The sequence below is a fragment of the Vicugna pacos genome, unplaced genomic scaffold (genome assembly GCF_048564905.1).
Source record: "Vicugna pacos unplaced genomic scaffold, VicPac4 scaffold_19, whole genome shotgun sequence".
Lineage (NCBI taxonomy): Eukaryota > Metazoa > Chordata > Mammalia > Artiodactyla > Camelidae > Vicugna > Vicugna pacos.
Window position 1 is genome coordinate 11,787,378 of NW_027328740.1, and position 26,602 is coordinate 11,813,979.

General features: G+C 34.7%; 1 protein-coding gene across 1 annotated transcript; it reads right to left on the reverse strand.

Moving 5' to 3' along the window:
* Positions 1-1,131: 1,131 nt before the first annotated feature.
* LOC140693498 (endogenous retrovirus group PABLB member 1 Env polyprotein-like) lies at positions 1,132-8,155 on the reverse strand. The gene is made up of 2 exons (XM_072957320.1): positions 8,041-8,155; positions 1,132-2,923 (listed from the first exon to the last, which is right to left on the reverse strand). Exon 2 carries the CDS (start codon positions 2,920-2,922, stop codon positions 1,384-1,386), a length of 1,539 nt encoding a protein of 512 aa, XP_072813421.1. The 5' UTR covers position 2,923; positions 8,041-8,155; the 3' UTR covers positions 1,132-1,383.
* Positions 8,156-26,602: the final 18,447 nt, after the last annotated feature.

Sequence of the window (26,602 nt, forward strand, 5' to 3'; positions counted from 1 at the left end):
AGTAAAAGAAATGCAAAATGGAAAGAAAGAGGCAAAATTCTCACCAGTACTGATGACATAACTATCTACATAGAGTCCTAAGGTCTCCACACAGACTATTATGAACAATAAGATATTTCAGCAAGGGAGCAGGGTACAAGATTAATGAAAATAAGTCTCTTGCATTTCTACACATTAATCATGAGATACCATAAAATGGACGTTGAAAGCAATACTATTTAAAATCTCATCTCCCCAAATATCTTGGAAGAAATGTAACCACATTTATGAAAGATGAACACACTGAAAATAAAGAAACATTGACAAAGAAATTAAAAATGAGTCAAAGAAATGGAAAGATGTCTTGTGCTCTTGGATTGAAGGAGTTAATATTGTTTACATGGCAGTACTACACAATGAAACATATAGGTTTAGTGCAATTCCTGTTAAGAAAGTGTGGTATTTCTCACAGAACAAGAAAATGAATAACTATAGGTTTTACATGAAACCATTAAAAATTGCCAAAATGATGTTGAGAAAAACAACAAATCTGAAGGTATAACCTCCCGGATACCTTACTATACTACAGTCATTCAGTAATAAAAACAACATGGCATTGACACAGTGATATAATGAATAAAAACAGATACAGAGCCTAGAAATAATTCACACACCTATGTGTCGGAGCCAGCCGACAATCGATCAGGTCCAGAAACCTGTGCTGCAGGACTGAGAAAAGGAAAGACGTAACAAAAGACAGCAAGACAAGAAAAGTTGGGGTTGAGAGGGTCTCACTCTAGCCCGCAAGACGCTAGGTCAAGAGTGGACGACGAGTTTATTTCTTGCAGTTAATTTATATGATTTTAACCCATTAGCTTATACATTCCTGCACGTAGGCAGTGGTATTGTTTAAGGTACATTAACAACGTATACTAAAATCATTAACTTAAAAGGCATCATTATTGTTTAGTTCCCAATAAACTAAGATTAACTGTTCCTGAAACTAAAATCATAAACTAAGGCATTGTTCCTCTAAGCTAACATCGTGACTCGTGTACTATCAACTCAGGTGATTGTTCTTTAGGCTAAGATCACTAACTTGTGTGCCGATTGTATCTCTTCCTCCGAAGGTCTTTTTGTGACTTTAATGGCCTTAGGCATTAGCGCACCTGGTGTATTCTTTTGTAAAAGGGGGGCGGGACAGAGATTGTTCTAACTCAATTGACCTTTGAGCCGGGCGCCCCGCACTGTGGGAGTTTAGGCCCAACCTTTGTGCTCGGCAGCCTCAATCTCAGAGCCTGGCGCCCTGCACTTTGGGGTTTTACGCCCAAGTTCTGTGCGCGGCAGCCCTCCGTCACGAGTGGCTCCCCGCAACTCCCCCTTTTAGTTTTATTAAATAAAAACCTAGGTGCTGTATGGCGGAGGACGATGAATGCGGGAAAATGCAAGCAAACGTTGCGTCAGACATTCAGATAAGCAAGAGAGTATACAAGGGGCCACACAAATCAGGATCAAAATTACTATGACAATCACCAGAGCATGTTTCCACCAGTCACTCTTGAACCAATCAAACCATTGTGCTGGTAAGAAAGGCGTTGGAGCATCCATATTCTTAATTTGTTCTTGCATATCATCTACTGCCTGAGAAATATTAGCAGACAAATCAGGAATAAACACACAACATTCTACCTTAATAATAGCGCAAGTTCCTCCTTGCGCAGCAGTGAGAATATCAAGAGCCATTCTATTCTGCAATACAGCTTTCCTCATAAGTTTTTGTTCATCATTAATTTCTTCCACAGCATGTTTTACATCAATCAAAGCTTTCTGAGTAAAATTAGTCAACGCATTAACTTTTGTCATAATATCCACAGTTCCTAAAGAAGGGACAAAAATAGCAGCTAGATAGTCATACCATTTAAATGCTGATCGAGTCCATCGAGCATGTAGATTAGGCATATTAGCCGGAACCCCTTGTACAGATTTTACAATTCTGCCAGGTGCTATAACAAATCCCAACGTGCACCGTCCTACCCAACCACAGGGTAACCAAGGCCAAACATTTGTTCCACAGATCCATTTTGTCCCATTAGGTGCGACCCAACGATAGCCTGGATTATTCCAGTCTGAACCGGGCCATACAAAAGGCTTTTTACATGTAAATGTAACATCTATGGTCCATTTACAAAATCTTTGAGATAAAAATCCCAAATATTTCCAGTCCTTTCTTGATAGAGTCTTTTCATTAAATCCACATGGTTGTTCTCTTTGTTCCCAACAAATATCTGCAGGATTTGCCAATTGTCCAGTTTCTGGGGTGATCCACATATATTGGTCCCATATTTGATAGAATTGTCCTGTAAGACGTCCAGAAATATCCGCGTCTAGTTGCTTTGCTTGTGGTGGGGCCTTATGGTATAAGTCTATAGCCTCCTTTTCTGTAGCGTTAAGATCGAAAAAGAATTCTGAGTGCATGACTTTTATAGAGCACCAGGCAAGCGCAGAGACATTTTGAGAATATAACCCACCATATTTCTCTCGCTGTTGTAATAACAATTCACAAATAGCGTGAAATTCATGTTTAGTAACAGGCATAACCCACCAAGGCAAACTACCAACAGATAAAGGCATGGCACTACATACCCAACAATCAGATGTATTATGAAAGTCGGCGTAAGATTGAGCCCATGACAAAAATACATTGGCGTGAGCGCCAGGAAAAGATGACAAGGTAATAGAACATGCCAAATTCACAATTAAGAACATCAGTGACACAGGTGGATTTTCAGTCGTCTTCGCTATCTGATTCGCTTGTTGAACAAACTGCTGCACCTGTATTTCTGTCGGTAGGGTCTGAAGGTGACATCGTCGAAGTCTGGATAGCATTATTCTTTTCCGCCTGACGTACCAGCCTTTCCGGTAACCAACGTGGCGTTTCGGCATCCTGTGGAAAAACACAAACATGGCCTCTTCCCCACATTAAAACTGGATCAGGGCCAGCCCATTGACCGGTTAATGGATCCTTCCATTTCACCAAAGGATGGTGAGAAGGTTTTTTATTCCAAAAACGCTGGGCAGCCGAATTGCCTTTGATATCATAGGTTAAAAAATTTAAAATAAAAAGAGCATGATGTAAATAGTTTTGTGGAGTAAGGGGATATAGTTCCCCCTTTTTTAACTTTAAAATTTGGTTTTTAAGAGTTTGATGACAGCGCTCCACAATACCTTGCCCTTGAGGGTTGTAGGCAATTCCAGTCTTATGCTCTATTTTTAAGGTTTGACAGAAGCGTTGAAACATTCGGCTAGTATAGCCAGGGCCGTTGTCGGTTTTTAGCACACGAGGTTGGCCCATGACAGAAAAACATTTTAAAAGATGATTAATACAATGTTTACTTGCTTCTCCAGTTTGTAAAGTAGCATGGATAAAACCTGAATAAGTGTCAATGCTGACATGGACAAATGGAGTGTTACGAAATTCTTTAATATGAGTAACGTCCATTTGCCAGAGGTGATTAGGCAAAAGTCCCCGAGGATTTACTCCATAGTGAGGGACAGAAATTGTAGTAGGACAGGAAGAACAGGTTTTTACTATTTGACGAGCAGCTTCACGAGGGATTTTAAATTGCAGCCGCAAACTATGGCTATTTTGATGATGGAGCGCATGAGATTGTTTTGCTGCCTCAAGGGCTGGAAAAAGTTGAGTAGCTCGGTCAACATTAGCATTGCCTTCAGAAAGAGGGCCAGGTAAATTAGTGTGTGCCCGTAGATGACCAAAATAGCAAGGATGACGGCGACTGCGGATAAGAAGCTGCACATCAAAAAACAAACGATTGACATAGGAATTAACAGTGCCAATAAAGGGAACAGTTTCTAAAATTTGTAAGGCACGAATAATATATTGGCTATCAGAAAAAAGATTACAGGGCACATGCTGAACTGCTATTAAAGCAGCCTGAACTGCAAGTAATTCTACAACTTGAGCTGAAGTTTGCGACGTCTGCCAAGAAACCGTTTCCTCTTTTATGATATAGGCAGCCATACCATTAGATGATCCATCAGTAAATACGGTAATAGCTGAAGAAAGAGGAGAGCGAACAGTATTCTTTGGAAATAGAAATGGATGCAACTTTGCAAATTGAATCAATTTATCAGCTGGATAATGGGTAGTAATGCGCCCTGTAAAATGAGCTAGAGCAAGAGCCCAAGAATCATTAAATTGTTGCAAATGAGCTTGTTGCTCTCCGGTATATGGAACTGTAATATAATGTGGATCTCTTCCCAAATATAAGGTTGAGGCAGAGCGTCCTTCAGCAATTAAGGAGCAAACTAAATCAGGATAAGCAGCTAAAGCTTTTGAAGGGGACACATGCATATGTATCCAATACATAGGACTATGCTGATAAAGCACTCCAGTTGGCATATGAGGAGTGGGTAGAATAAGTAGTCCCCATTCTTGATTATAATCACAGTAAGTACATTGCTGATTTTCAATGGCTTGTTCTACTTCACGTAAAGCCAAAGAAGCTTCAGCAGTCAGTTTTCTAGGAGAGCGAGGACTAGTATCTCCTTTAAGAATGTCAAACAAAGGCTTTAAAGTTCCAGTTGAAAGTTTTAAATAGGGACGAATCCAATTAATATCGCCCAAAAACTTCTGAAAATCATTTAAAGTTAAGAGGGAATCCGTACGTAGCTGAATCTTTTGTGTTTGAAAAGTAAAATTATGTAAACGGAATCCCAAATATGCATATGGACAATATCGCTGAACCTTTTCATCAGCAATTTGAAGGCCAACAGTTTTTAAAGAAATCAACATTTGATCAAATACAGTTAGTAAATAACCTTCTTGAGAGTGAGCAATTAAAATATCATCCATATAATGAATCAAATAAACGTCTGGGTATTTCAGACGAATAGGCTGTAACGCTCTAGCAACAAACTTTTGACATAAGGTGGGGCTGTTTGCCATACCCTGAGGCAAAACCAGCCAGTGATAACGTTGCATAGGTTCCTTGAAATTTGTAGAAGGAACACTAAATGCAAATCTCTTGCAATCATCAGGATATAGAGGAATAGTATAAAAACAATCTTTTAAATCAATAATAATCTTATAAGTTCCTTCAGGAATCGCCATAGGAGTAGGCAAACCAGGTTGTAAAGGACCCATCAATTCCAAAGTTTCATTTACTTTACGTAAATCTTGCAACAATCTCCATTTACCAGATTTCTTTTTTATAATAAATATAGGAGAATTCCAAGGCGAATTAGAAGGAGCAATATGCCCACTGTCCAATTGTTCCTGCACCAATTGTTTAGCAGCGGCAATTTTTTCTTGAGAAAGGGGCCATTGAGGAACCCACACAGGCTGATCGGATTTCCATACGATAGGGTCTGCATGAGCTGCAGGATGATCAAAGGCCCCCATTAAAAATGCCCTAAACCTTTTCTATCTCTTTTTCCTATAACCTGTAGGGGTTGAATAATTCCTTGGTTATGCTTTCCTAAACCTTGATTTGGGTATAGTCCTTGTGACATCAATTGGTGAGAAATCGTAGGATTAGGACTATACAAAAATACTCCCATATTTGACATGATATCTCTTCCCCATAGATTAACAGGTAAATTTGGAAGGATATATGGCTGAAATATCCCAGAATGTCCTTCCTCATCTTTCCAGGAAAGAAAAGCGGAACTTTGTTCTGGATTATGAGACTGACCAATTCCTTGTAACATAGAGAGAGCAACTTGCTTTGGCCAGTGTTCAGGCCAGTGGGAAGCAGCAATTACAGAAATATCTGCTCCAGTATCTAGAATGCCTTTAAATTTTTTGCCTTGAATCTCTAAGGTTAACTCAGGTCTCTGATTGCTTATCTGTTGAACCCAATAAGCATCAGAGGAACCAAAGCCTGCAGTGCCTCTCTTAAAATTAGACTTGTTCTTTCCAACAGTAAGAGTAGGTAACAAGATTAATTGAGCAATACGTTGGCCTGCAGGAATGGCCGTTATCATTCGAGGAGAGTGAGCCATTACCTTGATCTCTCCTTCAAAATCAGAGTCGATTACTCCTGGAGCAACAAGTAGCCCTTTCATAGTTGTACTGCTACGCCCTAATAATAATCCTACACTGCCGGGAGGCAAAGGCCCAAAAATTCCAGTAGGAAGGGCTTGCATTCCCATTTCTGGGGTTAATACTGTGTAGGTGGTGGCACAGAGGTCCAGTCCTGCACTCCCTGGGGTTGCTCTATAGAGGTCTGAAATACTTGGTCGGGAAGAAACGGATTGTGGCTGACCTGAGAGGTCTCCTGAATTGCCCCGTAGCATTGTTTTGGGGCCTGGGGCTGGCCCCTCACCCAGTTTCCCTGGTTCAGAAGTTGTCCATTTATATCAGTCTTAGATCTGCAATCTTTAGCCCAGTGTTTTCCTTTTTTACATTTTGGACATAGACCAGGACTGGTTACTAATATCTCTCGACCAGGCGGTTGTTGCCCTCTTTTGGGACATTGATTTGCTCGATGCCCTAGTTGCCCACATGCATAGCAACTACCAGGAGGGCCAGCTACCCTGGAAGTTCCTTGATAATTTCTCTTTGGGCGGTTTTGTTGGAACAAAACCTCTTTAACTGTTTTTCCTTGTAAAGCTGCAGCTAAAGCAATTCCTTGGACATAGGATGGTCCTATGTCAGCACAGATTCGTATAAAATCAGCTAAATTACTCTTTTTTCGGTATGGTCTTAGAGCGGCCTGACAAGCAGAGTTAGCATTCTCATAAGCTAATTGCTTAGCCAAAACCAATCCTGCTTGCTCGTCTCCTATCACTTTACCAATAGTTTCCATAAGACGAGCAACAAAGTCTTGGTATGGCTCGTCAGGCCCTTGCCGAATTTTGGACAAATCTTCAGTTTTATTCTCAGAATTGGGCAGCTTTCTCCATGCTCTTAAAGCTGCTGCGTTTATTTGAGGGTAAGCATTGGGCAAATAACCCAATTGTGAGTGAATATCTTGATATTGTCCTTCTCCAGTTAACTGCTCCAATGTAACTTGGATGCCCTGTCTCTGATTGATACTAGCTGTAACTGCACAATTTTCATAGAATTCTGATTTCCAAAGTAGATAATTTCCACCAGATAGGCAGGCACGTGCCACTTGCTTCCAATCATTTGGAGGTAAATATTGATTTCCTAAACTTTCAACAATGGCTTGTGTAAAGGGCGCAGTAGGTCCATATTGAGCGCAAGCCATTTTTAATTCTTTTAACTGTTTAAAAGGAATAGTTTCATAGTATCTCTGCTGTTGGGCATCCTCAAGGACGGGATATACTAAAGAAAAACCAGGAATGTGTTCTCCTTCTTTACTAGCTTGTTGCAAAGCCTTTTGTAAAGGACTTAAAACAACAAATTTTGATGCCTTCTCCTCCTGTGAAGAATAACTAGGAGGAGGAGACGAAATTATTGGCGGCTTTTTCTGCTCCTTCTTAGAAAGATTCTGTTGAACACATTCCGTAATAATATCTTTAAATTTAGACATGTCAAAAGTTTTATTTTCCTCAAAAAAGATGCCCCAAGGATCTTCATCCTTGTGGTAACGGGCAGCTTGATCCTCTAACTCCTCTTGATCAGCTGGATCTAGTTCTGAATCAAAAGGACTATCGGTTGCATTTACTGCAGGAGGAACAGAAGGAATTTCTTTAAAATCTGGATTAGTAGGAGCGGAAGGCTCAATATTTTCTATTTTTACAGTATCAAATTTCTCTCCCTCAGTGGTTGGGTCGAGACAATCTCTAATTAGCTGCCACAAAGGAAGTGTAGTAGCTGGCATTTTATTTGGACCATTGGCAGTATAATAGTCTCTTAGGCGAACTCCAACAACCTTCCAAGTTTCTAAATTAACAGTGCCCTGTTCTGGAAACCAAGGACAAATTTCTTCTACAAATACCAAGAATTGTTCTAAACGTTGTTTCGAGACCTGAATTCCTCTTTCTCTTAACATTACTCTGAGCATTTGTACAAATAAACCTTTACTATTATTTTGCCCCATACTCTCAAATACACTCCCCGCGGAAACTTACTTTCACTTTAAATCCGAGAGCTCTCCGTTCTCTTCCGCGGCGGTCACTGCAGCGAACTCCTTTCAGATTTCAGGTCCCTGTTCGGGCGCCACTTGTCGGAGCCAGCCGACAATCGATCAGGTCCAGAAACCTGTGCTGCAGGACTGAGAAAAGGAAAGACGTAACAAAAGACAGCAAGACAAGAAAAGTTGGGGTTGAGAGGGTCTCACTCTAGCCCGCAAGACGCTAGGTCAAGAGTGGACGACGAGTTTATTTCTTGCAGTTAATTTATATGATTTTAACCCATTAGCTTATACATTCCTGCACGTAGGCAGTGGTATTGTTTAAGGTACATTAACAACGTATACTAAAATCATTAACTTAAAAGGCATCATTATTGTTTAGTTCCCAATAAACTAAGATTAACTGTTCCTGAAACTAAAATCATAAACTAAGGCATTGTTCCTCTAAGCTAACATCGTGACTCGTGTACTATCAACTCAGGTGATTGTTCTTTAGGCTAAGATCACTAACTTGTGTGCCGATTGTATCTCTTCCTCCGAAGGTCTTTTTGTGACTTTAATGGCCTTAGGCATTAGCGCACCTGGTGTATTCTTTTGTAAAAGGGGGGCGGGACAGAGATTGTTCTAACTCAATTGACCTTTGAGCCGGGCGCCCCGCACTGTGGGAGTTTAGGCCCAACCTTTGTGCTCGGCAGCCTCAATCTCAGAGCCTGGCGCCCTGCACTTTGGGGTTTTACGCCCAAGTTCTGTGCGCGGCAGCCCTCCGTCACGAGTGGCTCCCCGCACCTATGAGTAATGAATCAATGATAAAAGAGGCAAGAGTACACAATGGAGAAAAGACTGTCTCATCAATGGATGGTGTTGGGAAAGCTGGACATGTACATGTAAAACAGTGAAATTAGAACACTCCTTGACATCATATACAAAAATAAACTCCAAGTGTATTAAGAACCTAAATATAAGACCTGAAACTATAAAACTGCTAGAAAGGGATATAGGTGATACTCTATTGGATATATATCAGAGGAATATTTTCTTATACCAGTCTCCTAAGGCAAAAGAAATAAAAGCAAAACTAAGCAAATGGCACCTAAACAAACCTGAAAACTTCTGCACAGTTAAGGACAATATCATTGAAATGAAAACACTGCCTGCGTAATTGGAGAACATATTTGCAAACATTGCAAGTGACCAGGGGTTAATAGATGTAGGTTAATGGATGTAAAATGGATTTAGGTTACCCAACTCAATATGAAAAACAAAAACCCAATCAAAAAAAGAGCAGAGTACCTGAGCTAATATTTTTGTAAAGAAAACATACAGATGAGTAACAGGCAAATGATAAAAATGCCCAACATTACTAATTTTTGGTAATTGCAAATCAAAACCACAATGAGGTATCATTTCACACTGGTCAAGTGGCTATTATGAAAAAGTCTACAAATAGAAAGTGTTGGAGAAGATGTGGAAGAAACAAATCTGTATACTCTTTGTAGGAATGTAAATTGGTACAACTTCTATGGATAACAGTATACAGATAACTTTAAAAATAAAAGAGAACTACCATACGACCCAGTAATACCTCTCCTAGGAAAAATCTGGGGAGAAACACTAAATTGAGAAAAACCAATGTTCACAACAGCACTGTTTATAATATGCCAGACAGGAAAGCAATTCAAGAGTCCACAGTAGACTATGGACTTAAGAAGAAATGATGCTTCTATAAATATGCAATGGAATATTACTCAGCCATGAAAAATTATAACACATTGCTATTTCAGCATCATTAATGTGCTTAGTGAAGTATCTTATACAAAGACAAAAGCATATAATATAACTTATGTTGAATCTAAAGTATAACAAATATCTGTGTACATATATCGATAGCTATCTATTGATAGATGACAAATAGAAAGAAGTATAGATACATAGATACATGTTAGATAGATAGTTAGAAAGATAGGTATATAGATAGATAGACAGACAGATAGATAGATAGAGAAATGGTAGAGAGATAGAGAGATTAGATAGACAAGACTGAAGCAGACTGAAAGATACGGGAAAATATTTATGTTTACCAAAGTGGAAGGGAAAGACAATTTAATGGTAGGACATTGACAAATACAAAGCAGTACACATAAAGGAGATAAGCAACAAGAATAACCTGTATAGATCAGGGAATTATACATAATAACATATAATAAATTTATGTTACAATTATTGTAATAATTTATAATGAAATATAATCTTCAAAGTGGTTGGAATAACTATGCTGTAAATCTGAAACAACACAATATAGTCCATCGACTTTACTTCAAATAAAAATAAAATATCTCATGTATAATTTAATCCTTTTTCCGCGGATAGCATCTTCTTTTAATATTGTTTTATTTTTACTCTTTACCTTTTATGAATACAGATTCAAATTATTTCTTTTACTGTTGTGAACATCTTACAAGATTGATGTATCAATATTTATTGCAACTGATTTCCTAGTTTTTCTCCCTTTAATCCATATAGAATAGTAACGTTTAAAAACATATCCAAAGAAACAGTTGCAACTTTCTTGTGGTCTCTGCTTAGTATTTTGTTCAATGTTTTGTGTATTTTTGCCATTTTATTTTTCTTAGAAGAGCTCTTTTCTGCACCTCTTGTAAGGAATCTCGGTTTTGTTTTTTTTTATCTCATTCAAGTATTGTTTCTCTGGTAAAGTCTTTATTTTCACATCACAACTAAGTGATAACTATGCAAGGTAGAGTATTTTTAGGTGAGAGATTTCTTATTTCAGTAGTTTGAAAATGTCATTTTATTTACCCTTGGCATGTGTTTTCTGCTCAGAAATTTGCTGATAGCCTAATGGGAGTCCCTTTGTAGATTATCATAAAGTTTTATGGCTCCCTTTAAAATTTTACTTTGTCATTGACTTGCCAATTTGCATATGACGTATCTTGAAAGAGGTCTCTTTGTCTTTAAGTTATTGGTGTTTTGTTGGCTCACAGACTTGTATATCAGTTCCTTACCCAGTTTCGGGAATTTATCAACTATTACTTCTTTAAATAAACCATCAGCTGCCTTCTAACTTTCTTCTCCGTCCAGGATTTCACTCTAGTGTGCGCTTCCTGAAGAAGTCTGATGGCTATTGTTGAATTCCCTCACTTTTTAATATCTTGTATCTCTGCCATCTCCTATCATTTTTATTTTGTATTTGTGAGTTTGCTAATCTCTCCTCCACAAAGATGGTCTTCTTCCAATGCTTTCTGTTGTATTCTTCATCTCATTTACTCAGTCCATCTGGTCTTCCAATAATGTTTGGTTATTTTATAGTTTGAGTCTCTTAGGTAATGTATTCCTTATCATCATTTATTTTAATCCCGAGCTCACTAAACTGCTTTCTGAGTTTTGATTTTTGTATTGAGATACTGTATGACATGTCTCCGGATTCTCTATTACTTATATGGCAATATTCCATGACTTTAAGTTTGTTTGCTGCAGGGTTTTCATTTTGTGTGTGTGTGTGTGCACGTGTGTGTGTACGTGTGCGTGTGTCTGCAACTGTGTCGGTGCCTGTGTGTGTGTATCTGTGTGTGTGCATGCTCTATAATGTTACTGTGATTGGTCATGATCTTGATAAATAATTGCTATGATGAAACTAAAAAACAGATTGGAAGTTGGAGTTCTTACTTCTGTTTTCTGGCAGTTTGAAATATTGCACAATATTTGATTTTTCTTATATGAGCTACCTCTGATAATAATTCAAATTGGCACTTTCCAGTCGCAATTGTCTGGATAAAAGATTGCTTACATTGTCACTTCTTAGACATCTCTGGTAGTTAATGCCACTGTTTTCACTGGGCCGGTGAACCCTTCCTTTTATGTGATATCTCTTGAGACTCAGTATACACATTGAGGAAAGTTGTAAAGACAGGTGGGTAGTTGGAATCATGAAAGTGCCTTTACCATGGCCAAAGTTGCAAGGTACCTTTTCTCCACCACTGTGAATGGGGAGTAGGGACAGTGTCATGAATGTCTGAGTGTCTGAAGGATGGAATATCTGTCTCCATTGCGGCTCCCTCCTGGTTACCTGTGACCATGAGTACTGGTGCATTTGGAGGCTGAAGCTGTGTGACCAACTGAGACCCAGTTTCTACTGGGTACTCTGAAGCTCTGGGCTCAGATACCCTTGTCAGTGGGCCTTGGACGCAGGCACCAACTCTGCTCTTCCCTCAGTTCAGCCACCTTTATGTGTTTTAGCCCACCAAACTTCAGCTGTACATATGCGTCCTAGAGTATTGTTATATGTTCTAGTTATTTTTGTTGAGATGCGATTGTTTCACTAACTGTAGATTTAAGGAGAGAGACAGAAATATTTTAACCTTATGTCACTTTTTTAAAAGTATATGCTTTTTCATTTAAAAGCTTAAATTCTACAAAGGACATTAAAAAACAGTAAAGAAACTGAACAAATCACCTCCCTTAATGTCAGAGTACTACAAAATATTTTGATTTTCCTGGGTTCTTTTCTTCAATGTTTTTCCTACATACATGCACATTTTAGTATAATATATGCCTATAATCTCTTTAAAATCATTTAAATTATTAAAATATTTTTCTGTGGTGTAAATATAGCCCTTTTGCTTCTCTAATATATAACTAGTTGCTTGCACATTTCTATTTTCTCCATTTTTCCTGTCCCCACAGGAAACCACTATTGGTACACTACACATAAATATGTGATTCTATTTCTGTTTTTTATGATTATTTCTCTTATATATTTACTTTCCTCGTGTAAGTGATAACACAGAGTGTTTTTCTCTGTATGACTTATTTTCCTATGTGCAACACTTTCTGGGTCCATTCTCATTGCTCCAAAAGGAAGAATTTTATTTTTTCATATGACAATGACTAAGTATTTATTATGTTATCTATATCTCACATCTACTTCAGCCAATCATCTGTTGATGGGCAGTTGAGTTGTGCATCTATCCTTGACTATTATAAATGATGTTGTTAAGAACATTGTGGGTAATATATCCATTAAAGTTAACGTTTTCATTTTTTTCAGATTTATATCATAAACTGGAATTGATGTGCAACATATAATGCTTCTATTTCTAGTTTTCTGGTCACTGTCCACACTTTTATAATAGTGGATGCATCAATTTATATTTCCACCAACCGTGTACCTGGGTTCAATTTTATCGATATTCTTATTAATTTTTGTCATTTGAAGACTTTTTTAATAGCCATTTTGGTTGCTGTGAGATTACATTTCATTCTGGTTTTGATTTATGTTTTCCTAATGAATAGCAATGTTATGTTTCTTTTTATGTGCATGAAAATAATTCACATGTCTGTTTTTGAAAAGTTTCCATGAAGATCCTTAAACTTTTTTAAATTGGTATGTTTGTTTTTTAAATCTTGGGTCTAATATGTTATTTACATATTATGGATATTAACAAAATATTGGTTTCATTGTCTGAAATTCTTCATTCGATTCTGTGAGTTGTCATAGTCTTACTGAAGGTTTCATTTGCTCTGCAAAAGGTTTTGCACGTCTCTCATACAACAAGTGGAATCGCTTTATCACATATTACATCTATATTTTCCTCAGTAAAATTGTAAACTGTTAATGTTAGTTTCCTTTTTTTTCTACTTAGGAGTTAGATCAAACATAAATATTGCTATGATTTATCTGAAAGGCAGTTCTGCTCCTCTTCTTGGTAAGAAATTGTATAGTTTCATGTTTTACATTTAGGAAATTAATCCATGTTTTATCTTATTTTTTATACTCTAGAAGGAAGTGCTCTTACATCTCCGTTTTATATGTACTGTCCATTATTCCCAGAACTACTTGTTGAAGAGACTGCCTTTTATCCATTGTATAATCTTGTCTCCTTCATTGTAGGTTAATTGACCATGTGTGTGTGGATTTATATTAGGAGACTTCATTTTTTTCCATTGTTCTATGTGTCTCTTTAGTGCCATTTTTTGATGTTTTCATTACTGTTGCTTTGTAGTATGTTCTAAAGTCAGGGAGGATAATACCCACAGTTTTGTTGGTTTTTCAAAGATAATTTTAGAAAATTTGGGTCTTTCATATTTTTGAATAAATTTTATTATTTTTCTCCTTGTTTTGTGAAGAAACATATGGATTTTGTTAGAAAAGAAATTTACTAAAAGGAAAAACCTGGGAAAAATTGTAAAGTGTAGAGGATACAATATTAAACAACAAATGGATTACTGTATAAATCAAAGAAAAAATATATAAAGAAATATGACTACAAAAACAAAGTCCATGGGGTATAGAAAGTGCAGTATTAAAAGGGATGCTTATAGCAAAATAATCCCACTTATACAAATAAGAAACATCTCTCTCTTATAACAGAATCTTAAAAAAAAAGATGTAGCAAAATAATAAACAAACATGTTAGTAGAAAGTAAAACAGCTGAAAGGGCAGAACATAAATAAATAAAATAAAGATTAAAAATAGGAACATCTAATCAGACTAAATAATGGCTTATGAATGAAAAATAATATTGATAAACTTTAACCAGACTCATGAGCAAAATAGACAGTACAGATTAATAAGCTCCAAAATAAATGAGAAGTTACCATTTATATCAAAGTAACAAAAAGCATCATAAGAATATACCACAAATTATATGCCAATTGAAATGGAAACACTAGAAGAAATGGACAATTTCTTAGAAAGATGTAATCTCCAGAACGGAATGAGAAATAGAAAATATGAACAGATTTTCACAAATGAAATTGAATAAGTAATTAAACAAAATCTCCCAAGAAACAAAATTCCAGGCCTAGAGAGCTTCACAGGTGACTTCTGACAAACATTTAGAGAAGAACTATCACCTATAAATCTCAGAGAACTCCAAAAATTTGCAGAGGAAGGAAGGCTTCTTACCCCACCTTTCTGTATCACACTACTACTAAAACTGGAACAAATACCTGATAAAATTACAGGTAAAATACTATGGACATGCATAGATGCAAAATTCATTACTAAAATGTTAGCAAAGCAAAAAATACATTAAAAGGATTATAGTTTATTATTAAATTCATTTTATTCTAGGGATGAAAATGTGATATATTAACCAAAATTTAATTATTATGATAAAACACACTAACAAATTGAAGAATAAAAATTATATGGTCACATCAAAAGAGTCATAAAATGTTCTGAAAAATTCAGTATCTATTTATAATTATATTTCTCCTCAAAGTGAGCATAAGGAACATACCTCAACAGACTTAAGTGCTCATATGACAAGAACTCAGCTAACATGACACTCACTGATTAAAAGCTGAAAACATCTCCTTTAAGAGCAGGAAGAAGACAAGAATGCTCAGTCTTAACACTTTTATTCAGTATAGTATTGGAAATTCTAGCCATAGCAATCCAAAATAAATGTAAATATAATATAGCTAATTAAGAAAAGGAGTAAAAGAATCTATATGCAGATGACATACTTTAAATTGAAATCCTAAAGAAGACGCCACAAAACTATTTGGGCTTATCAATGCATTTGGTAAAATTTCAATGTAAAATTAACATACAGAAATCTTGCATTTCTACACACTAACAACAAGCTAACATATAGAGAAAATGAGGGAACTGTCTGATTTACAGTTGCATTACAAAACAAATCAAGAAATGTAAGCAACCAAGGAGGTAAAAGATCTGTACTCAGAAACATATAAAATAATTATAACAGGAGTTGAAGATAATGCAAACAAATGAAAGGATATACACTTTTCATAGATTACAAAAAAAATTGTTTAAATGACAGTACTAGACAACAATATACACAAATTAAATTCAGTACCTATCAAAATACCAAGGGCATTTTCAGACACAAAAATTAATTATTAAATTTACATATAAACACATAAGAGTTGAAATCACTAAAAAAAAAAGACAAGAAAAGAAAACAAACAAACTAAAAACACAAACAACTTTGGCAAAGTACAAACAGGATGTATCACAGTCCCAGATTTTAAGCTATCATACAAAGCTGCAGTATTAAAAAGAAAATGGTAGTGGCACAGAACAAACAGAATAATGGAACACAAGAGAACGTCTAAAAATGAAATCAGAGTGTTATGGTCAATTAGCCCATTATAAAAATGAATATACAGTGGGGGAAATGTAAGCAACAGGCACATGAAATCGGTCAACATCACTAACCATCAGAAAAATGCAAGTCCAAAACACAGTGAGGTTTTATGTCACTCCTGTCAGAATGACTATTATCAAAAAGATAACAAATATAAGTGTTGGTGAGGATGTAAGAAAAACAACCCTGATGCACTGCTGGAGTGAATGTAAATTTGTGCAGCCACTGTGGAAAACAGTATAGAGTTTTATCTTAAAATTAAAAATGAAATATGATCCAACAATTCCATATCAGGGTACTTATTCCAAGAAAACAAAAACACTAATCAGAAAAGATAAATTCAACCCCATATTCATTGTGACATTATTTACAATAGCCAGGATATAGAAGCAAATTAATTGCTCATTAATAGATAATGGGTAAAGAATATGTGTGTCTATAGTATATATATCTACACATCTATTAACTACAGATTTATCTATATTTATATATATATATATACACACAAATAAAAATATGCACACACACACATTAAATACAATGGGTTATTACTCAGCTCTAAAATGAATAAATTCTTGTTATTTGCAACAAATGGGTAGACAAAGAATATAATATTCTAAGTGAAATAAGTCAGACAGGGAATGACAAATTCTGAATGGTTTTACTCATACTTGTAATTTAAAATAAATGAAAATAACAAAACAGAAAAGAAGTTATAGATATAGAAATAAACAGGTTGTTCACAAGAAAGAGGGAAATGTGGTGAAGAAAAAGAAATACTTGAGGAAAATTAAGAGAGAAAATTTTCCAGTTGCAAATTAAATGAGTCAGGTACAAGAAATATGCTGTATGGGGAATAGTCAATAACAATGAAATATCTTTAAATAGTAACATAACAAAACTAGATTTATTTATGTGATCAGTTTGAAATGTATTAAAAATAGCAAACAGTATGTTGTGTAAGAGAAATTAACACACTGTAATAGATTATAGTACACTTCAAAAACAAACAAACATACTTCTAGAAAATAAAATTAGATTTGTATTTAACAGAGGCAGGGGTTGTGAATGGAGAATTTGATTAATGCACTCAAAAGCTAAAACCTCCAGCCGTAAAACAAACGTATTCTAGGGATGACCCATAGTAACATGAAAATTAAAATTAATACTGCTTTATGTTATATATGAATGTTGTTAAGAGAGTAGACAATAAGTTTTCTCATCACATCCAAAAGACAAATGGTATTTCTTTAATATTTTATCTAAATGAGATAATGAATTCTCCCTAAATTTGCTACGATATTTATTTCATGATACTTGTAAATCAAATCACTGTCCTATCCACCTAAACTTACACAATGTTCTACGCCAATTATATCTCAATAGAAGCAGAAGAAAAAATGGAAAGTCAATGGTCATATTTTCCCATGTCATTTCTCACGATTGTTAGTGCAGTAAGTAAACTTGAGTCATAATATACTTATCCTTGGTAAAGATACTAACATCTAGGTGAATCTATTAAATAATACATGAAGATACTAATATAATTAGTGTTTGAACATGCCTTAAACTTTATTCATGTTAACAGCCCACTGCGTCTGTAGGCATCAAAATTTCACTCTGTGTATTCATCTGAGATTGGGGAATGGATACAAATGTTAACCCTGGCCACTCTTGCTGTGACTGATAAAGTTCACTGTCTCTAACTGATGGTCTCATCTCCACAACAGCATCGGTAAGAAAGGAGCATGCTATGTTGCTAAGCATCTCAGCATGGTAAAATCTCAGAACTCCTACAATTCTTAACTGTTTTGCAATGGGAATACAATACTGACAAAGACTTTATTTTGGATAACAATGTGGTGTTTTCTCATGGTTGCATTAAGGGATGTGAGGATAATCCCTGAGATCCAAAACAAATATTCTTCTTCAAGTACTGGGCAAAGAACTGTAAAGGTTCTGCATTATTAGGACTGAGGACTGCTTTAAAAATGATGACTATGCTCACTCTATTCCAGTTAGTCCAAAGAAAGAAGGTTTATTCAATTTCTAGGTGAATGGGAACAAGTCAGTAGTTCAGTCCCTATAAATTAGTCAACGGGTGTTCAAAGCCCAAATAAGTTGTGTCAACAATGAGAATTAGAAGATAAAAAATTAGACATAAGCTTAAATTGAAAAGGAGACACAGTCCTATGCTGGGCTCCGGGGACTGGAGAATATATATGCCTCAGTCCAATTCAAGTGTTCAGTGGCTTGGCCCTAGCATCAGCTTGGGATTCAATGAAAAGGTAACAATTAGTATACTTGGAGAAATATAACCTACCTCTCCCTGATCAGAAGGAAATCTGGTGGCTCAATTAAAATCTTAATTCACAGAAATTCTTCCAAATGCAGGGGAATAATTCATTGATGACTCAACTAAGACAAACTTAGTTACAGCTTAACAATCCATTTCACACACACACACACAGTGGTAGACAAATTTGTAGTATTTAGTGGAAAGAATTCAGTGGGCAGAGCTCAGAGAATAGTTTTCAAAGCACCAGCCAACTTTTGTACTTTTGCCAATAGTCTAGATTTTTCCAGGTAGAACACTGCAGATGGACAAACAAATAATATTCTTCCTCAGAATTTCTAATTTTGAAAGTAAACTGTAGATTTTGACTTGTCAGTATAGAATCCTGTTAAGATGATCATGGTAAGACCCACTGTCTAATAAGAGAGCTGGAAACTAGCTGCTAAACCAGCCCATCTGAACCCCAGACTGCTAATGTAAGCAACAACATAGCCACCATTAGAGTTGAGCTGACAAACTTAAAAGCTTGATGTTTCTGTTCTAGGAAAATCCACTGCTGTCCAGAAAGTGTTCTCCTGCTGCAAGTGGTCTCATTTCTTCTCTTGGTAATGGTCATATTGGTGGGATGTTGCAAGAGCTCACCCTGACGCATTTGCCCTTTCTCCAGATTATCAATGGCTTTCTTCACAACTGGTGACATATTTTTAGGACTCAATGTTGCCATTCCAGTCTTATCAGCTGACATTGGCTGCATGATTATGAGCAGAAGCCTTAGACATCCTGAACTTGCCTACAAATTTTCCAGCATTTCAGGGCATTTCACATTCTGAAAATGCTTCACCATTTATTTTAAACTAATTGGAAATTGTCAAAGTCTTCCATGAGTGTTTTATATTTCCTAATATCTGCAGAAATTTGGTATTCTTGCAGTTAGACAAATTTTTAATTCCATCACCCTCACCTCCTTCTAGTCCACACATTTCAGATTGCAATTAAGTTACTGAATACGACCACCCCAACCAAGGGGCTATTACCTGTTATATACTAGCTGTGTGAAAGTTAGAAGGGGTACAAGTTATGTGGGATGTATAAAGCTACATTAAATGTTTGCAATGGCACTCTCTATTCTGGACAAAGCTTTGATTCTAAGAAGTAAATTAATTAGAAGTCAGTATAGTTATTGGTATGGGGAAGGAATCAGCTATTTTGGGGTGGGTGTGTGATGAAGAGACAGCAAAATATCCTGCAAATGAGAATGGAATGCTTTAGGCCTCTGGAGGCATGAATTAATAAGAAAATAATACTTTGTCTCCTGTAGCTGCCTCCACTTACTGTCTTGATTGAGTAGTCTTTGGGCTATGAAAAGAGCTAGTCTGTGGTGAAGAGTAAAGACCATAATGAAATAGTTTGAAAACCATGAGAGTCCTGTTATTCCATGAAAATAGATTTTGCTTAAAGTCAACATGTATTTTTCATTCACTAAATACTAAAATGCATCCTGCAGCGTGTGCTTTGCTTACTGTGCTGGTATCCAAGTTAGACAAGGAAAGGTTTCAGAGACACAATGTGTGTAACATGGTGTTTTTATCAAGGATTCCTCAAAGTCTGAAAAGCATTTTCTTCACTCATAGACCTCAAGTCCGAGTCCACAGAAAATGTTTGATCACACAACAGAGTCTACCAGGGTTTCCTGAACCAGTTGGTCCATCTTTACAAGACACATTTTGAATTTCCGAAGAATCATGTGCCATCTCAAATAAATTTTCTACAGCAATTATCCTAATATGCATGGTTTTGAGCACTGCAGCTTCAAATGCTTCTTTGGTAGGCCTGCAGATAAACTGCTAGGTCTTCTCAATGATTCTCAACTTGAGAAGCTGTGACATCACAAAATGACTGGCCTCCCAGCAACTCAAGTGTAACATTCAGCCAGTGTTTCCTTCTCATTCATCCAGTTAAAATAAAACATATAAGATGTTTATTTTTATAGTGTGATCTGCAAATATTATCCCAATGAAATCTTTTTAAATAATTTAATTTTGAGGTCTATGAAATAAAACAAATCTCTATTGTTTTGTACAGAAATGTATACCAGATTTGTGAACAGAGAATTAATAAGGCAAAAATATATAAAATAATTTTACACTTTTGGAATTTAAAGTGAAATTTGTGTAAAACGTGTTCAGAAAATGTATGTCTATTTCAAAATCATTTGTAATTAAAGTGAAACATAATTTCATTTACAAATGGAAGTAGGTATTTATTTGTGTACTTTATAATAACTAGCTGTATATTCAAAACATGAGCAGAATAAATATCAGTTTATTTGTTTTGCATATAAATAAATGGTAAATTATTATGAATGAAAATTCGATAAAAATAATGAATCAAATTTAAAAAATCCGAAAAGGTGGAATTTTTTAAAATTGTAATTCAGTTCTCTAAGTAAAACAATTGTAATTTACTATTCTACTCTTAAATTACAAAAGAGAAAATCTTATTGTATATTTACAAATGCTTATTATTGCCGTTCTTTCACTGAGAGGTTTTTCAGTCATCTTTATATTCCATACCCTCATGGCTTCTGTTAAGTGTTGCAAGATGATGTTGATAAATACACTTACGCACAAGATCCTGGGTTCAATAAGCAGTGCCTCCATTAAGGGGCAAACAATCAAAACAATCAAAAAACAAATAACACTATATGTGTGTTCGGGTGGAAAAGAGCAGATAATTCATTTTAGGAAGCAATATGTATCTCAGCCTGAAACATTTGACATTGTTAGTAAAATATGGCATTTTAAGGCAAGTGCTTTGTTCACTAATTGTAAATAATAGCTATGTTCTGTATCAGTAAACTGCAGTAAATCAAGTTCTACAAAAAGTTATATACTTTATTTAGAAATAAATTCCATTAAACATAAGCCAAATTCAATGTGAAGGATAAAATTTTTAAATAAATAAATGTACACTCAAGCTACAATGTAAATTTCTCTTTCAGTATGTGTACATTCGATTCTAAATAAATATTAGCAAACTAAATTCATTACATATTATAAGTATTATAAACTATAGTTAAGAGGGATTTAGTCCTGATTCATAAATATTACTTAACATATGCAAATCAATATATGTGATACAATCCCTTAAAAAGCAGTGAATTCAAAAACAATAATCTCAAAAAATGTAGGAAAATTATTCACAGATCTGATCTTTACTTTTTTATAAACATATTTTAACAAATTCACTTTAAATAGAATGTAACTAAACATAATAAAAGGCATATATGAAAAACCCATGTCTAACATCAAGTTCAATGTTAACTTACAGGAAGGTTTTCCTTTGGTCCAGTAATAAGAAAAGTTAGCTCATTCTCACAAGTACTAAATTACACTACTAGAAGTCTTAGCCAGAAAATCTAGTCACGAGAAAATAAAAAAGGCATCCAACTTGTAAAAAAGCATTAAAATTTTTACAGATGACATAATTATGCATAGATGGAAAACACCATATACTCCTCCAGTGACTGTTATGAATAATGAACAAACTTAGTATACTTGCAGAATACAAAAACAGTATACATATGTCCGATGCATTTTTATATAGTAATAAAACATTATCAGAAAGAGAAATTAGGAAAACAATTGTGTGTATATTTATACCAAAAAGAATAAACTAGGAATACATTTCATATGTGAAATAAAAGATCTAAACATAGATCTATAAATTACAGGTGCAAGAAATATAAGTAAACAAAATAAATATAAAGATATTCTCTGCTTATGGATTGTATACACTGTTAGGAACTATTCTAATCTATCTTTTATATTTTCAATCTCCCCTGCATTTCTTATTGAGGAGAATGTCTATTCATTTTATACTCTTGCTTCCTTTTTCATAGGTTAATTGATCATAGGTGTGAGGGATTATATCTAGTTTCTCTATTCTCTTCTATTGATTGGTGTCTGTTTTTGAGCCAGTATCATGTTGTTTAAATTACTAAAGCTTTGTTGGACTGTTAAACATCAGAGAACTTTACACTATTAGATTTAATACACTTTTTCAAGTTTATTTTGGCAACTCATGATATATGTGGTTACATATAAATTTTTAAATTATCTGTTCAATTAAATGGAAAAATCTCATGGGTACTTTGATATGAATCACACTAAATGTAGATTGATTTGGGTAGAATGGTTGTTTCAACCACATTGTTTCACATCATTAACATTAGAGATATTTTCATTTCTTTGGATTAGTTTTAATTTCCTTCATCAATGTTTTCTATTTTCCATTATATATGTTTTCTCCTTATTTGTTAACTTCATTTCTATATATTCAATTCATATATATATAATTATATATATTATGTTTGTAAACACGCTTCCTACACAAGTACAACAGGCAGAAGGCAGTGGCAAGTCATACTCAAATTTCTGAATGAAAGAAAACTGTTATCTGAGATAATTTATCAAGTAAGGCAATCCTTTAGAATAGAAGGAGATATAAATAACTTCCACAAAAGCAAATACTAAAAGAATTTAGCAAAAGAAAAAGAAATAATGAAAGATCTACTCTAAATAAAAAAGAAGCAGGATGCTATAGAAAGGAGAAAGCCATAATTAGAAAGGTATAACTACAATGTCTTACAATACAATAAACATGATGTTGTAAAACAGAACATCAAAATTTTTAAGGCTCAGAGAGTGAAACAGAACAATACAGTGTATTTTCTTCTTGTTTCTCTTCTCTATAGGTGGGGTTACAGTTTGTATTCCTATCAGTTATAATAAAATTTATAGTAATGGGTCAATATACATACAAAACTGGGTAACCATAAGTCAAAATCTTACAATGAAGTAAAAAAGCCAAAAAGAAACAAAGATAATAAAAGAAAACTTATCAAGCCACAAAAAGAAAATGAAACGAACAAAAAGGAAATACCAAATCAACTGGAAAATGAAGTTCAAAATGGAAATAAACACCAGTCTATCACAAATTATCACAAATGTTAACGGACTTAGTGCTTCAATCAAAATTATATATTGTCAGATGGGATAATATAACAAGACCCTACATTAAAAACCATACAAGAGTCCCGCTTTAGTAAGAGGAACACACATTAATTGAAAGTCAGAAGATGGAAAAGTATATTCCATGCAAATGGACATGACAAGAAAGCAGGACTAGCAGTACTGAGTTCACACAAAATAGACTTTATAACAAAAGGCCATAGAGAAATATAAACAAGGACATGATATAATGATTAAAGGAGCAATACAAAATGAGGGTATTAAACTCATTAAAATATATGCGTTCAATATATGATCATCTAAATACATAAAGCAAATACTAATAGATAGGGAGAAATGGATGGGAGCACAATCACAGTAGGAGACTATAACTCCCCATTACTATCACTAAACTGGTCTTTCTGAAAGAAAATTAATAAGGGAACAAAGATACAAATAGATATGATAAAATAATTGGAGTTGGTTGATATTTTCAAAACAGTACTTCTCCCTAAAACAGAATATACATTCTTTTCCAGTTCACATGGAGTATTTTCTAGAAAAGATTATGTACTCAGGCTCAGAATAAGCCTCAACAAATTTAAGAAGACAAAAATTATTTCAAGCATTTTTTCTGAGTATAATATCATGAAACTTGAAATCCTTCACAGAAAAGCAGGGAGAAAAAATTACAGCACCCAGATTAAACAACATGGTACTATAACAAAGGGGGGAGTTGTTGAAGTAAAAGAAGAAATTAAAATATATCTTGAGAAATATGACAAAACAATACACAATGTCTATGGAATACAGTTAAAGCAGGTTTAAGAGTGAAGTTCATACTGACAAAGCCCTTCTCAAAGTAGAAGTACAATTTCAAATAAATAATCTAATGTTCTATGTAAATTAATCATGAAAAGAAGAGCAAACAAAACCCAAAGTCATCAGAAAGAGGGAAAATTAATGATCAAGGAGGAAAGAATTGAAATACAGATTTAAAAATAGAAAAAAATTTAATCAAATACTTTTTTTGAAATTTTAAACAAAATTGACAAATCTCTGGACAGGATCACTAACAACAAAAATGAGAGAGAACACAAATAATATAAGAAATGAATATGGAGAAACTACAAAGAATACAACAAATTCACAAAGTATCTTAAGGGATTACCATGAGCAACTGTATGGAAAAAAAATGGATAACCAGGAAGAAATGGAGATGTTTTTGGAGACATTCAGCCCACCAATATTGCATCAAGAAGAAATTAACCATTAGAACAGACAGATAATCAGAAATGGAATAGAATTATAAATAAAATAAAAATTCTCCGCAAAAAAAAATTCAGACCCAAATAGCTTCACTGGGGAATTTGACCAAACATACAAAGAAAAATCCATACCAGTACTCCTCAAACTCTTCCAAAAGATTGATATGGAGAGAGTACTCCCAAACTCACACCATAAAGCCAAAATCAACCTGATACGAAAACCAGACAAAGACACTACCCCAAAAAGAAATCTATAGGCCAATATCATTGATAAACATAGATGTAAAAGTCCTTAAGAAATTATTAACAAACAGAATCCAACATCATGTAAAAAAAAGATCATGCACCATGAACAAGTTAAGGTCATCCCAGGAACACAAGAATAGTTGAACATATGCAAATCAATCAATCAATTGTGATACACCATATCAACAAAAGAGAAGACAAAAACGATATGATCATCTCAGTAGATGCAGAAAAAGCATTTGATAAAATTTAACATCTATTTGCAATAAAATTCTTATCACAGTGGGCATAGAGGGACCTTATATCAACATAATAATAGCTATTTATGACAGATATATGGCCAGCACTATACTCAATTGTGAAAAACTGAAACCCTTCCCACAAAAACCTGAGACAAGACAAGGATGTCCATTCTCACAATTTCAATTCAATATAGTCTTGGAATTCCTAGCCACAATGATCAGGCAAGGAAAATAAGTAAAACTATTGAGAATGGAAAAGAACAGTTAAAATTGTCATGATATGCAGACATGACACTATATATAGAAAACTCTGAAGCTTCACAAAAAAATACTTAGGCTAAAAAAGGAACTGGGTAAGGTAGCCAGATTAATTTACAAAAACCAATTACATTTCTTTACACTACCATTGTATCAACAGGAAATCAAAGTACAGAAACAACCCCTTTTATAACTGCACCCTAAAGGATATAATGATTAAGAATAGCTCTAACCAAGGTGGTGAATGATTTATACATGGAGAAGAAGAAAACATTGATTAAGGAAATCAAGAAAGACTTGAAAAATTGAAAAGATACCCAATGGTCTTGTAATGGAAGAAATAATACTGTTTAAATGGCCATACTGCCCAAGGCAATACATAGACTTAAACTGAGTTCCTATCAAATTATGAAAAACATTTCTTTTTAGGACTGAAACAAATGATCATAAGATTTATATAGAATCTAAAAGATCCATAATTTCCAAAACAATATTGAAGACAAATAAAGAGGCTGGGGCAATAACCCGCCTGTTCTCCCTACAGTATTGCAGAGCTACAATAATCAAAATGACATGATATTGGTACCAAAACAGGCATATGGTCCAATGGAACAGAATAGAGAGGATATGAATAAATCTACAGGCCTATGTTCAATTAAAATTTTAAAGAGTATCCAAGCCTATGACAGAGAAAATATCATCTCTTCACCAACTGGTGTTGGGAAAAATGGATAGCAGCATCAGAGCAATGGAGTTAGAACAATCCTTCACCCCATACACAAGAATAAACTCAAAATGACTTGAAGACTTAAATGTAAAGCAAGACACAGAAAATCTCCTAGAAGAAAACATATGGAAAACACTCTGAGATAAATCTCAGCAATGATCTCCTTGAACAGCCTATCCAGGTAATGGATGTAAGAGCAAAATTAATAAATGGGACCTAATTAAACTTGTAAGCTTTTGCACAACAAATGGAACCATAAACAAGACAAAATGACAACCTAGAGGATTAAAGAAAATATTAGAAATGATGCAACTGACAAAGGCTAAATTTCCAAAATATAAAGACTTCATACAAACTAATAATAATAATAAAAAG